Genomic DNA, 15,048 nt, shown 5'->3' with positions numbered 1-15,048 from the left:
AGGCACAATTCAAACATCACCTTCCTTCTGTGAGGCCCTTCTCACTATCGTCCTGCAAAATTCCCTCCTTAGTCCCACTATACTCCCTACACAATCAGTCAGTAACCTGTTTATGACTTAAGAACTGATTTGCGATTCTAGTTACCGATGCATACTTAACAAATAATATAGTGCCTCCAACATTATGTTTCAATAAAGACTTACTGAACGTCTTGTTTTATTTAGCGCCTTTATTTACAGTTTAGACCTACTAGAGAAACTGCAGCAAGTGAAAATTGTTTGGTCTGATGGGGCAGCTTAAGGGTTCGCTGTTTACATATTTGAATGATATCTGCCCCTTTTTTTTACTGCTAAGGGCAGTAAAAAAATAACAACAAAGAAAAGTTTTCAAATGCTTGAGCTGCAAGAGACAACAGATTATGCTATTAATCTAGACTTAATTTACCTAATACTTAGTAATGACTTTTGTTTTCTTTTCATAGACTATGCTAACATTAGTTTCTAGCAAACTATAAAGAATCTCATTATGAGAAAATATTTATCATAAACAGTTTTATGAAGGAAACGAAGAACACAAGCAATTTGTTCATTCATTATTAAGTAAGTGAATGCAGTACATAAAACAGGAAGGAAGGTTAACTGATGGATTAACAATAAAGAAATAATCTTTTGCAAATTATAATGTTCTCAATAGAATTAAGTTATGATGAAGGTGACATTTCAAACCTCTGAGAATCTCCCAAAGAAATGCAGTCAAAGAAATACCACTTTACACTGACTATAGACTGGCAAAGATAAAAACACTGCTTAATACTTAGCAGAGCATGGGGAAACGAATATTCCCAAAACTGCTAATAAAAATATTAAGTGGTACAATCTCATCTGCAATATACATCAGAAATTAAAGTGCACACATATCTGACCCAGCTATCCACTGCTACAAAATTATCCTACACTCACACAATCGTAATGATATAGGTAAGCATATTTACTGCAGCACTGCGCACATAAGCAAAAGAACCTGAGATTTACCCAGTAACTATCGATAACAAAACAGTTTTATTACATGCACTGCATATACGAAAAAATGTCCACGATATATTGCAAATGGGGAAAGAATGACGGCAGAATACATACTCATAGGGAGTACAATGCCGAGTGAGAAGGAGAGTTTTACTTATTATTTTAAATATTTCAGGACTATTTGCGGATACATTTAAGTGTATGTGACCTTTATATTTTTTAAAAAAGCTTTGAAAACACTAAATGTTAGCAATATATTTGGACAAGGTTGAAGGTACACTGTAATCTTATCGAGAACAAAGAACAAATAATTTCATTAATGAAACAGTTCACAGTACAACAAAGAGCAGCACAACTACAGTACTAGTAACAAACAGAAGCACAGAAAGGCTAATTGGGAATTAAGAAAATTAAACCAATATAAAAATTCATGAAGAACTTTAAATCCTTGGATTCGGGAATTCTGCAAAGTGAAAAGGCTTATGAGCAGCAGCCGACTATGTTAAATACTGATGTGCAAAACAAGGAGAAAGAATCTGAAACTGAGGTATACCTAGCAGCCTCTGAGAAGAAAAACTCGTCTAAAAACACGTAAGAGACACGTAAGTTCAGCAATCACAAGGGTAAACATCTCTGAATACTCAAATTTTAGCCACAAGAAAACCAAGCACATTTCATATCCAGGATGAAATAAAAGAAATAACTGAGGTTCTGCATTCGCTAAGAATCTGTGCTTAAGAAAATCTTTGCAAGAAGATGGAAGGAACAGCATGAGACGGGGTCAACGCCTAACTCTGCGTTCAAGCTTTACGGCAGAAGCTGCAGAGAGGAAAAGTAACAAATTGATCCCAGTGGGAAGAACTTTCCCACGCTTTGGACTTGCTGCAAGGCAATACAGCGTCAGGCATAAAACCCCTCAGGTGGCTCAGAGTCAACCCGACTAACCCAGGTTCAAACATGGACGAAAACTAGCAAATGCCTTACAATTTTTCTCAAGTTTCGTTTCCTAAGAAAGTATACTGTTTATATACGTCACAGATCTATAACGATACAGCAAAATGTTTAAAAATAACTCTCCGCAAGCAGCAAGCTTCCTGAGCTCTATGAATCAAAGCCGTCATCACAACCCCGACGACGGCGCAGTTTCTTCCTCCACTCCAACAGCTGCTCAGCCTCAGGAAAGCGAGGAAAAGTCTTCTTCGCTTCTTAAAGGTGTGACGAGTTCCTCCTAACCTTCTACTTACACTAGTCGAACAACATCTTTTAAAATCTTTAAGGAAACAACTAGGAAAAGCTCGCGAAGGGAACACCATTAGTAGCAAACACTCCAATTCCCAAGACATGAATTAATGCCTTCACTTGGAAGAAGTAATCAAAATCAACAATGTCACTCAAGCTTCCTTCAGGTCTGGACTAAGAACAGTGTCAGCCGCTTTCTTCCAACGAGACTGAAAGAAGACCAGGAGGTTTTCTGATTTCTCTCCCCACAATGCCTGCAATGCTACCTCTGGACTGCCTTCCTGCTCCGTCCTACAGTCCAACAGCCCCTGACGGGCCGATGCCTTCATCCCATTTCAGCCAGTACTCTGAACCCCTGTTTGTCAGGGAGAGAACTCTGTGGGTCGTTCAAGGTTTAACAAAGCACTAACTCTACTCAGTACTCTGGCACTGTGCTAGATAAGTAGTAATGGATGGTATCTACCTTCGAAGAGCTCAGAGTCTAGTGAAGGAACAGAGAGCCGCAGTGTGGTGAGGCCTGGCTCCAAGGACAGGACAACACTAGCTGGAGATGGACTCTCTCAAGAGACAGATGACAACCAGAAGAAAGGACACTGGCAGCTGGGGAGGCAAGGGGCTGGGGAAGAAGGACAACACATACACAGAGCTAAAACTAAGAATATGAACAGCATACTTAGTTTGGTCAAATAATTCTAGGCACCCGGAATAGCTGCAGTGAGACCAATATATATCCCATTATGAGTTCACATTGTACGGCTCAGGTGACGGGGGACAATGAAGGAGAAACCGGGAGAAAGCAAAGCACTGCAGAAAGTTGGCAAATGTGCTCAGAGACACGGAGAATATACGAAACACAATTACAGAGGAAATACATTAAAAATCTGTATTACATCCATATAATGGAATATTACTCAGTAATTAAAAAAAAATAATGAACTACTGATACTCACGACAAGGAAGAAACTCAAAAACACCATGTTGATGGCAAAAGCCAGATGCCGAAGAGTACGTATTATAGAATTCTACATAAACAAAGTTCGAGAACAGGCAAAACGAAGCCAGGCAGGTGCGTACCTTGGGGGAAGGGCTATTAGACTGGAAATGAAAGAGTAGGAGGAACTTGCTGGGAAAATGACCACGTTGCGCATTTTGAATCACGTGGTCGTTGTGCATGTGAACACACGTGTAAAAACGTACTCACCTCCATACTTTAAACCGTACACGTTTTACCGCCCACACCCTAACAATAAACACGTAAATTACATCAACCAAAACCAAAAATGCGTATGTAATTGTGGTTGCATAAGATGACAAAGTTAAACCAGTGTCACCCCATGAACAATGTTAAACTTTAAGGAAATCAGAAAAACACTCTAAGAGACACTGCACTCAACTAGCAAACAAAACCACCAGAAAACGTATAGCTTCTTCTCCTCTTCGGAAAGATATATAAGCGTTTCTTATAATAAATGCTGTAAAAATAAAGTTGCTAAAGAAAAAGAAATAGCTCACTATCAACCAAGAAGTAAAAAGTTTCTAGATAGCGGTTCCTACTTTATAAGAAGTATAATAAAGATTAATAAGGCATGAGAAGCGCTTAACACGGTAAGTATTTTCCGAACTACCACGACTATTATTACTACATAATAAATACCAATAAACGGGAAACTTTGCTTCAAACTATGCCTAAACCACTTGTTGAAAATACATTCTTTAACTGCATATTACTCAACTATAGCACTTCTCATCCTGGGCTTTTTTTTTTTTTTTAAACATTGAGATCAGCAAGTTTTTTGACAGCTGAACATTGAGTTAGATTACAGAAAGACCCAACTTAGCTGCAATTTGATCAAAGCATTCTTGTTAATCTGCTTATATCCTGAAGCCATGTTCATTTACCGAGAGAGAGTAAAGTGCACCTTTTTAACACTTCAACAACTTATTAAAAAGCATTCTTTCACATATCAGTCTAAAAGTACATCATCACAATTCAAATCTCTGAGAGGCAACAGTCTTAAAAAACTAAAACAAATTAAAATATTAAATTAGAAGAGTCACTCAGTAGAAATACAAAAAATATTAAAATAATCACTTCCAATTCTGAACACTATATTAACATAAAGGAATCGCATTTTGGTAAATTTTAAAAACTGCAGAATTGCTGCGTTTTTGTTTTTTTCTTTTTTGTCTTTTTAGGGCTGCATCTGCAAGCATCTGGAAATTCCCAGGCTAGGGGTCGAATTAGAGCTGCAGCTGCTGGCCTACACCACAGCCACAGCAATGCAGGATCCTTAACTCACTGAGTGAGGCCAGGGATAGAACCCATATCCTCATGGATATGGGGTTCATTACTAGTCGGGTTCATTACTGCTGAGCCACTATGGGAACTCCCTGTTTTTGTTTCTCTTTTTGGCCACATTGCAGCATGCAGAAATTCCTGGACCAGGGATTGAAACCAAGCGACAGCAGTGACAACGCCTTAACCCACTGTACCACCAGAGAACTCTTGCAAGTGCTTTGTTAACGTAAATAAGAAAGTACAATTCACAAGAGCAAAGACTGCTCCAGTACTATAACCCAGTAAGAAGGAAACAAAGCAACCTAGCAATTCTCTCAACTGGTTTCCAAGTGGCTAAACCAAATACCAACTGGATCTTCTAACATGCTTAACAGTCACTAGAAACTGCATACTTAAGTTAATCGCAACATATAAGAAGGGAAACTAAGAATTTAGTTTCAGTTTGACAGCTGTACTTTTGCTTCCATCAAATCCACTCAACCAAGTGCATCAAAAAGTCGGCTCTTCAAAATTGCACATTTTTATTTCAAAACTGCGTTTGGATTTGGAAGCACACTTTTACAACACACATTTTTTATATTATTACTCTCTTGCATTACTTTGATATGTAATATTTAGCAGTCATTTTCTACTTACCTAGATTTTGTCTTATTAACATCTCGCTGCAAGAATAATCTCATTCGAAATTAAATCAAACCTGAAAGAATATAAGACAATCACTTAGTTTTTTGCTTGAGGTGTTCAGGTATGAATAAATACATCTATGATACACTATTCTTTTAAATTAAAAACCTGTAAAGTAAATTATTTTTGCAACATAACACCCATTTGAAAAAGTGTTCAACTAAAACATGATCATTTTAACATTCAGGAAACTATCTGCTAAGCACTTTTTTTTTTTTTTTTTTTTTTGTCTTTTTGCCTTTTCTAGGGCTGCTCCTGCGGCATATGGAGGTTCCCAGGCCAGGGGTCGAGTCGGAGCCGTAGCCGCGGGCCTGTGCCACAGCCACAGCAGCAAGTGATCCAAGCCTCATCTGTGACCTACACCACAGCTCACAGCAATGCTGGAACCCTCTGAACAAGGCCAGGTATCGAATCTGCAACTTCATGGTTCCTAGTTGGATTCGTTAACCACTGGGCCATGATGGAAACTCCTGCTAAGCACAATTTTTTGAGGAACAGTAATCTATTCAAATGAGAAACTTTCAGTTCTGTTTTCATTAATATTAATAACAGGGCAATAGCAATAATTAAAATCAGTATTTGTTAATAAAACACACACTTCTATCTATAATCAATGTTTATCTAATATTATTGCATACATACCAAAAAATACACCAAAAAGTTGAAAAGAAAACAAAACAAAGCAAAAAAAAAAAAAAAAAAAACAGCATGAACTGGCATAAAAGTACATGCTAATAGTAGCCATAATGATAAAATATTTATTAATGCCAGGGAAGATTATTCCAGAGAACATCGTGTATTAATTCTCTCCTGCTTCCTCATTTAATCTTCAATATAATACCTGTGATTCCACCTGAACACTCCATTGGAAATTTACTTGTCGAAAATCCACCCACCCTTAATTTTATCACATTCCACACGTTCTGAAACGCAGCACGTCCCACCCTGAACTCTAGAACCTCCCAGAAACCAGCTTGTCACTCTTCTGAAAGCACCAATTCTCAAAAGATGGCCCTGCCACACCAGCCACCACTCTCAACCCGAGGAGTGTAACTGTCCTATTGCCGGACTCACTATCGGCTCCAAGGCACCCTCCCCAGACGAGACTCCTCCGACGAGGGTCGCCCGGAGACGGCACTCCGGCGCCTCGGGGCCTCCGTGAGTCTCACCAGGGACCGGAGCCTCGTGTGTCCAGCCCCGGCTTGGCTCTGTTTCCTCCGCGCTTCCACGTATTCAGCCCGTCACCTCCCAGAAGAGCCCTGTGTCCCCGCGGCTTCCAGACCTTTTCACATGGAGACCCCCGCCCACGTTCTGTCCATCCTTAGCTTGGCGCACACCTTTCTGCTGGTTTTTCAATGTTTAGCTCAGTCACGGTGGAGCCCCTGCTTTAATTTCAGCCATGCAAAGCTGTGCCTCTCAATGGCTATAGCCTCTAGGGATAGTTCTACTTCAATTCTGTTTACAGGTCTCTTTTCTGAGCCACAATGTGGATACACTGAGGAAAAGAATTCATTTATCTCACTTGGGCACCTTCACTCAAGAGCACATAACAGTAAAAGCCTAACAATGTAGGAGGAGTGGAAGACTGGAAATTTCTGTGGCATCCCCAAGTGGACATGACGATACACAAGACAAGGAAGTAACATGCAGGCGAAGGAACTTAATCCACATTTTCAAGGGCTACAGAAAAAAACTCCCATCATTTCCAGATCCAGAGCAAAGTTACTTTATAAAATGTCTACATCTAAGTCAAAACAGAACTGACAAAAATTAGCCCAGTGAAAACCTGTATTAAGTAAATGAATAACTGGTACTGGTATCAGTGCCAAGACATCAGTACTAAATGTTTGTATCCCTATGGAAAACAGGTGCTATAGATGCTAAATCTTAGACTACTTTAAGCGTTAGCAGTAAGCGGAAAAACACGGGAAAGGAAGGCTAATGTGGTTTTAATACTAATAATGTCAGTAATCGAGAGACGTGCTTCTCAAACTTCAGGGTGCTTCAGCATCGCCCGGAGAGCTTGTTAGGCACAGGTGGCAAGGCCCTAGCCTCAAGAGTTCCTAATTCCGCAGGTCGAAGACTGATCATTTGCATCTCTACTAAGTTCCTAAGGTAAGGCTGATACTTCTAGGACCACCACTGTAAACCACAAACCTAGAGTTTTCTGCAGAAGGTCCCGAAGAGATGAGAATATTCTGCCACCCACTGCCACCAGCCTTTACCACCCAGAACTGGATACAAACGAAACCATAACTCAAAGTGAGAACATCCGAAGTCTACCGTAAGTTGCTCAGTGTAATAGGCTAAAAAAATGGTCCTGCAACGATATCCACATCCTAATCTCTTGGACCTGTGTGAATTTTACTTTATATGGCAAATTAAAAAAAAAAAAAAAAGAAAAGCATCTTTGCAGATAGAATTAAATTAAAGATTCTGAGAAGGAGAGATTATCCTGGGTCATCTGGATGAGCCCCAAATACAATCAGAACGTGTAAGAAGGGAAACATGCAGAAATTTAACTACTCAGAGGACAAGGGAAGACAAAGCAGAGAGAAATTTGAAACCACTGGCCTTGAAGACTGTAGCCACAGCCAGGAATGCCAGCAGCTACCAGAACTGGGACGAGGCAACGAACATTTTCCTCTTAGAGCCTCTGGAGAGAGCACATCACTGCTGACACCTTCATTTCTGCCCAGTGATACCGGTTTCAGACTTCCAGCTTTCAGAACTGTGAGAGAATTAAGTCTCTGTTATTATAAGCAACCCAATTTCTGGTAATTTGTTAGAGCAGCCTAGGAAGCTAATACACTGATGGTGGTAAGTTCTCTAGACAATAAATCAGAAGCTCTACATAGAAGACGTTATGAACTGAACTGTGTCCCCATAAAATTAATACGCTAACACTAACTCCCAGTGTAACTGTATTTGAAGATCGGGTCTGTAAGGAGGTAACGGAGGTTAAATCGGCTCATAAGGGTGGGGCCCTAATCCGCTAAGACTGCTGTCCTTACAAGAAGAAAAAGAGACATCGCGAACGGAGCACAGAGGCAAGGCCGCGTGAGGACAGCGAGCTGGCCACCGTCTACCAAGAGAAGGGCCTCAGAGGCGACCAGACCTAACTCCCAGATCTTGAATGTCCAGCCTCCAGCTCTGAGAGAAAAATGCATTTCTGTTGATTCAGCAGCCCTAGCAGACTAATATAAAAGGAAATACATATTTGCACCACAAAGTAAATGTACTTAATGCCACTGACCTGTACATGCTACAATGTTTAAAACACTAAACTTCATTATGTGTATATTTTAGAATGAATAAAAATAAAAGCATACACAAATGTCACACACAAAATAACTAACTTTGACTTCAGCTGTTTAATTGTTTTTACTTTGCTCTGTTCAGTTACACTTACAGTCTGGGGGGAAAACCCACTTTTAATTGTATTTGTTCCCCAAAGAAACAAACCAGGCCATTTAAAATACTATTAATTCTTTTAAGTGGGATTTTATAAGGAAGTTTGATAGAAAGCTCCTTTTAAATCCATACCTAAAAAGCACAGTCTATTTAGGATATTCTTCAGGTGAGTACCGGGAGGGAGATCCAGGAAAGAGAAAAACACTGAAAGCAACTGATGCAGCTGGTTTTGCCTCAAAAGGTACATTTTAAGAGAAAACTGCCAACTAGAATGTCAAATATACACTTCCAAAACCTATAATCCCAGCCTAAGCATAAGAAAAACATCAGACAAATTCCAATAGAAGAAAATCGTGCAATATCCCTAACTAACACTCCTCAACACCGTCAAGGTCATCAAAAGAAAAGTCCTGAAGAGCCTGCGGAGAAGTGACGGCCCAACGTAATGCAGTACCCTGGACGGGATCCCGCAAGAAGAAAAGAACATGCGGTAAACCAAGGAAACCCGCATAAACGATGCTCTTTAGTTAAGAGCAGTGTAATGATACCAGTCCATGAAAGGCAACAGCTGTATGCAGGAGGGAGGTACATACTGACAAGGCATGAGCATATTTTAGAAAAAGAAACATGGGCAGATCAGAAAAGCCTTCAGAATTAAAGTCAAGATGCAGCAAACACACAAAAATACGTACAGGGTAGACCACAAAACAAGTCTTCACAAATTTTAAGACTGAAACCACACAACTACGACTCCACAATGGAATGAAATTAGCAATCAATAGCAGACAAAAAACTGGATCCACAAACATAAGGAAATTAAACAACTAACTCCTTGGAGTTCCCGTTGTGGCTCAGCAGAAATGAATCTGACGAGTACCCATGAAGATGCAGGTTTGATCCCTGGCCTCACTCAGTGGGTTAAGGATCCGGTGTCACCGTGAGCTGTGGTGTAGCTTGCAGACGTGGTTTGGATTCACGTGGCTGTGGCTGTGGTGTAGGCCAGTGGCTATAGCTCCGATTCAACCCTTAGCCTGGGAATCTCCATGTGCTTTGGGTGTGGCCCTAAAAAGATGGAAAACAAACAAACAAACAAACAAAACGAACTCTTAGACAACCAATGGGTCTCAGAAAAAAATCACAAGAGATTTAGAAAATATTAGGAGACAAATAAATATGAAAACACAACATACCAAAACTAATGAGATGAAGTGATGGCAGTGCCAAAGAGGGAAGTTTATGTTTCTGTTCAAAAGGGAAGATCTTAAATCATCAACTTTATGCCTGAAGGAATTAGAAAAATAAAAACAAACTCAACCAAAAGTTAACAAAAGGAAGGAAATAATAAAGAACAAAGTAGAGATAACATAAAGAACAGAAAAATAACAGGAAAAAAATTCAACAAAAACCAAGAGTTAGTTTCTCTAAAGGATCAACATAATTAACAAATTCTTAGCTGGACTAAGAAAATCAGAGAGAAGATTCAAATAAAATTGCAAATGAGAGAGGGAACATTATAATGAATGCCAAAAGATTCTAAGAGATCTCTATGAACAGTTATATGCCAACAAATTGGATACCCTAAAAGAAATAGATAAATTATTAGAAACACACGACCTATGATGACAATCATAAAGCATTAAAAAATCCAAACGGACTTGTAACCAGGTAAGGAGACTGAAGCTGTAATCAAAACCCTTTCAATGAAGAAACGAAGAACCAGATGGCTTCAGTGGATAATTCAACCAAAGATTCAAAGCATTCTCCTCAAACTCTTCTAAAGAACTAAAGGTACGAGAACATGCACAAACTCATTCTACAGGTCAGCATTAACCTGATGCCAAAGCTAAAGACATAACAAGAAAGGAAAACTACAGACTATTTCTGATGAGTATTAGCAAAAATCTTCAACAAAATACTAGCAAACTGAACTCATTAACACATCCAAAAAATTATACTCACCATGATGAAATTGGATTTATTCCTGGAATGTAAGGACAGTTCACAAATAAAAAGCAATAGATGCAATATACCACACAACAAAAGGAAGGAGAGAAAGCAAATGACCATCTCAATTGATGCAAAAAAAAAAGCATCTGACAAACTCAACACCATTTCATGATAGACACTCTCAGTAAAGAAGGAAACTACTTCAAAATAGTAAAAGCCACGAAAAAAGCCAACAATTAACATCATACTCAACAGCTGAAAGACAGAAAGCTTTTCCTCTGGATGCCCACAACTGCTACTCCTATTCAGCAGAGTACTGGAAGTACAAGCCAGACCAACTAGAGAGGACAAGGAAATAAAAGGCACACAAGTTGCAAAAGAATATGTAAAACTACCTGTTTGCTGATACTATGATCTTATATGTAGAAAATCCTAAACATTCTTTTAAAAAATATGTAAAACTACCTGTTTGCTGATACTATGATCTTATATGTAGAAAATCCTAAACATTCTTTTAAAAACTAATAAATGGTTTCAGCAAAATTGCAGTATAAAAACCAATATACAAATGTCAGTTGTGTTTCTACAAACTAATAATGAACAATACGAAAAACAAAATTATCAAAACAATCCCATTTAAAATAGTATCAAAAGGAATGAGATACTAAGGAATAAATTTAACCAATGAGACAAACAAGCTGTACACAGGAAACCACAAAGTATTACAAAATGAAATTAAAGAAGGTACAAATAAACGCAAGGGCGCCCCATTTGCATAGATTGGAAGACTTAATATAGTTAAAATGTCCACACGACCCAAAGCAATCTACAGACTCAGTACAAGCCTTATCAAAATTCCAATTTTTTTTTTGCAAACGTGGGAAAAACCACTATAAAATTCATATAGTATCTCAAGGGATATTGAAGCCAAAACAATCTTGAAAAAAGTAAAACAAGGAGATCTCACACTTCCTCATTTCAAAATATATTACGAAGCAGCAGTAAACAAGACAGCACAGTACTGACATAAAGTCAAACATGAAAACCAATGGAACAGAAGACAGAGTCCAGAAATACGCTCATGCATGTATGGTCAAATGATTTTTGACGAGGATGCCAAGTCTATAAAATGGGGAAAAGACAGTCTCCAACAAACAGTGCCGGGAAAACTGGATCACAACATGCAAAAGAACGATCTTGGATCTTTACCTAACACCACATTAAAAAATTAACTTAAAATAGATCAAAGAGGTAAACATGAGAGATAAAACTATAAAACCCTGAGAAGAAAACAAGCAAAAAGCTTCATGATACTGAGTTTAGCACTGGTTTCTTGGAGATGACACTAAAAGCAGAGACAACAAAAACAAAAATAGACAAACTATACTACCTTAAACTTAAAAACTTCTCTGCATCAAGGAATCAAGAAAGTGAAAAGGCAATTTACTGAATGGGAGAAAAATTTAGCAAATCATATATCTGATAAGGGCATAAATATCCAAAATATGTAAGTAACATTTACAACTCAACAACAAAAAATAACCCAATTAAAAAATGGGCAAATGATGTGAAGAGACAAATATCCAAGAAGATATACAAATGCCCAACAAGTATGTGAAAAGATGTTCAGTATCGCTAATTTTAAGAAAAATGCAAATCAAAACCACAATGAGATACCAATGCACATCCCAAAAGAATAGCCACTACCAATAAAACAGAAAATAACAGGTGTGGGAAAGGACACAGAGACTGGCACTCTTATACAGTGTAGGCAGGAATGTAAACTGGTGCAACCACTACAAAAAAACAGTATGGCAGTTCCTCAAACCATTAAAAACACAATTACCATATGGTCCAATAATTGGATATATCTCAGTTCTGGGTATATATCCAAAATATTTCAAATTAAAACCTCAAAGACACATTTACATATCCACGTTCTTTGCAGCATTATTCATAATAGCCAAGAGAGAGAAGCAAATCGAATGCTCATGGACCGATGAATGGATAAAGAAAATGTGGTATATATACACAGTGGAATGTCATGTAGCCTTTAAAAAAGAAATCATTTACATGTTATATCATGAACTTGAGAACATTATGCTAAGTGAAATAAGCCAGTTACAAAACATAAGTATTGTATGATTCATACTACTCATATGAAGTAACTAAAATAGTCAAAATAAAAAAAAGAAAGTAGAAAGATGGTTGCCAAGAGTTAAGGAAGGGGAGAGAGAGAAAATTAGTGTTTAATGGTAGAGGTTAAGTTTCACAAAATAAAAAATTCTAGATCTCTACTGCACAATGCAAATATCCTTAAGACTACTGAACTGTACAACTCAAAAGGGTTAAGACTGTAAATTTAATGCTACATACTTTACATCTTATAAAAAAAAAAAAGAAATATCAAGAAAAAAAATACATACAAAGGCCAAGACAGAATAACAAGGACCAAGTCTGCCCTCCATCTGAAAAGCCGGAAAATATATATGAAATGATAGTTTTCAGATATCAGAGTCACTGATGTTAAACCCTAAAAGAAGAGAAACAAATGAAATGAGCTTTCTAACATCTCAACTTACTACCCGAAGAAAACACAGCCTCCCTCCCCCTGCCCATGCAGAGGTAACTGGGTAGGTCTCCCTGAATTAAGGCGAGTGAGCTGCAAGTCCCCTGAAGCCATGACAGCTACAGACTGCAGGACAGAATACCAGAGAGAAGACAACTGCAAAGAGCTCCAGCACCCTTAAGTATTCAGCTGCATAATGATTAGAACAAGCCTCGTCTCACACACAGTCAGAAATGATGGCTGTTTCCTTTAGAGTATAAAAAATCCTCTTAATCCAGGCAGCACCAGCTAGGGCATCCCTAGACTAAATGCTACTTGAAAGACAGCCCTAAAGGGGACTGTAGTTCAGGAGGAAGAATTACAAAGTGGCACAAGGAAATACACTACTGCAGGTGACAAATACATTCATTATGCTGTTCCTGGTGATGGCTTCTGAGAATAACACATATACATGATACATATATGTACATACACACATATGTATATCAAAACATAGTACACACTTTAAATATCTGTATGTCACTATATGCCAATTACATCCCAATAAATCTATTTTTAAAACCTCAATTATAACAAAACAACCCAAATATAAAATGGACAGAAGATGTGAAGCAGCACTCCACCAAAGACATATGAATGACAAGTACATGAAAATATGCTCGGTATAACTGTCAATAGAAACGTAAAATTAAAACCACAATGAGTTATTGCTACACAACTATAAGAAGGCTAAAATTAGGAAGATGGGCCACACCGAGGGTTGGGGAACATGTGAAGGTACTGAAACTCTGACACCCACACAAGGAAGATAAAAGATAGCGCACACACAGGAAGCTACCGTCTCTTCAGAAAAACAGTTCCGCCATTTATTTTAAAGGTCAAACCCACAACCACTCCTCGGTATTTACCCAAACAAATGAGGCTCACATACGATGATCATCTTTATCTGTGAGAGCCAAACGCTGAGGGGAAACATCCAACATATGGATCCTTAAATTGCATCTTTACAATGAAATAAGTAGAACTTAACAAATGTATCCATGCACCACAGACGAACCCGAAGATAACCATGCTGAGTGAAAAAAAGCAGACAAAAAGATTTCACACTACATGGCTTCACATACATAAAATTCTAGAAACGCCAGCCTACTCTAAATGACAAAAAGCAGAGTGGTCACTTCCTGGGTATGAGGGGAGCAGCAAAAATAGGCAAGGATTACCAAGGGGCACAAGGAAACCTTTGAAGATAAAGGCTATTTCCTTGCGATGATTTCATGGGTGTGTATAGATATTTCAGGGGTTATACAGCTACCAAATCTGTTCAAACTGCACACTCTAAACATGTGGTACATACTGTTTGTCAATCGTCCTTCAATAAATCTGTTTAAAATATCACAACATGTGGGGCAGGGTCAAGACGGCAAAGGAGTAGGAGGTGGTGCTCGCCCTCTCCCACAAACACGTCACAGGAAAAACCATCCACGGGTATAACGATTTGCACAGAACACCTCTTGAACACTGGCAGAAGACCTCCGACTTCCGAAACAGGCAAGAAAGCCTCCACCTAGGTGCGCAGAAGCAAAGGAGAGAGAGGGAGAGAGAGGGAAAAGAGAAAAGGAGGAATGAGGACGGGACCAGCTCTCCGGAGAAGGGGCCGTCAAAGAGGAGAGGAACCCGCAGCCTGGGAGGCACCTAACTGACCGGGCATCATCCGGGACAGACACGCAGCCGCAGAGCCTCGGAGAAAATGCAGCAGCCGGCCTGAGGAGGGCGCGGCAGAGAGAGCTGCGCAGACCACCGGCACCACGGCCCCGGACACCCCTGCCCCGGACACCAGAACCTGACACACCTGGGTGAAGGCTGGGCGCGGAGA

The 15,048-nt window shown here is 39.0% G+C and overlaps 1 protein-coding gene across 50 annotated transcripts in view; it reads right to left on the bottom strand.

Moving 5' to 3' along the window:
- ZNF644 (zinc finger protein 644) overlaps positions 1 to 15,048 on the bottom strand; it is a 116,271-nt gene that overhangs the window by 67,099 nt on the left and 34,124 nt on the right. For 31 of the 50 annotated variants that reach the window (XM_085024068.1, XM_085024085.1, XM_085024072.1 and 28 more), the window contains one exon: positions 5,198 to 5,258. The exons of 7 other annotated variants lie outside the window; for them this stretch is intronic. In XM_085024068.1, the coding sequence (XP_084880194.1) occupies positions 5,198 to 5,241 (44 nt within the window). In that variant the 5' untranslated portion in view covers positions 5,242 to 5,258. Of the gene's footprint in view, positions 1 to 5,197; positions 5,259 to 7,819; positions 7,977 to 15,048 lie in introns of all 50 variants that reach the window. 12 more of the 50 variants (XM_021090266.2, XM_085024081.1, XM_085024066.1 and 9 more) reach the window with 1 other exon arrangement.

The sequence above is a fragment of the Sus scrofa genome, chromosome 4 (assembly GCF_054392235.1).
Source record: "Sus scrofa isolate SSC_HxYL_T2T_F1_AM1 chromosome 4, Sscrofa_HxYL_maternal_Yorkshire_Landrace_v2.0, whole genome shotgun sequence".
Taxonomy (NCBI): Eukaryota; Metazoa; Chordata; class Mammalia; order Artiodactyla; family Suidae; genus Sus; species Sus scrofa.
This window is presented reverse-complemented; position numbering and strand designations above follow the sequence as displayed.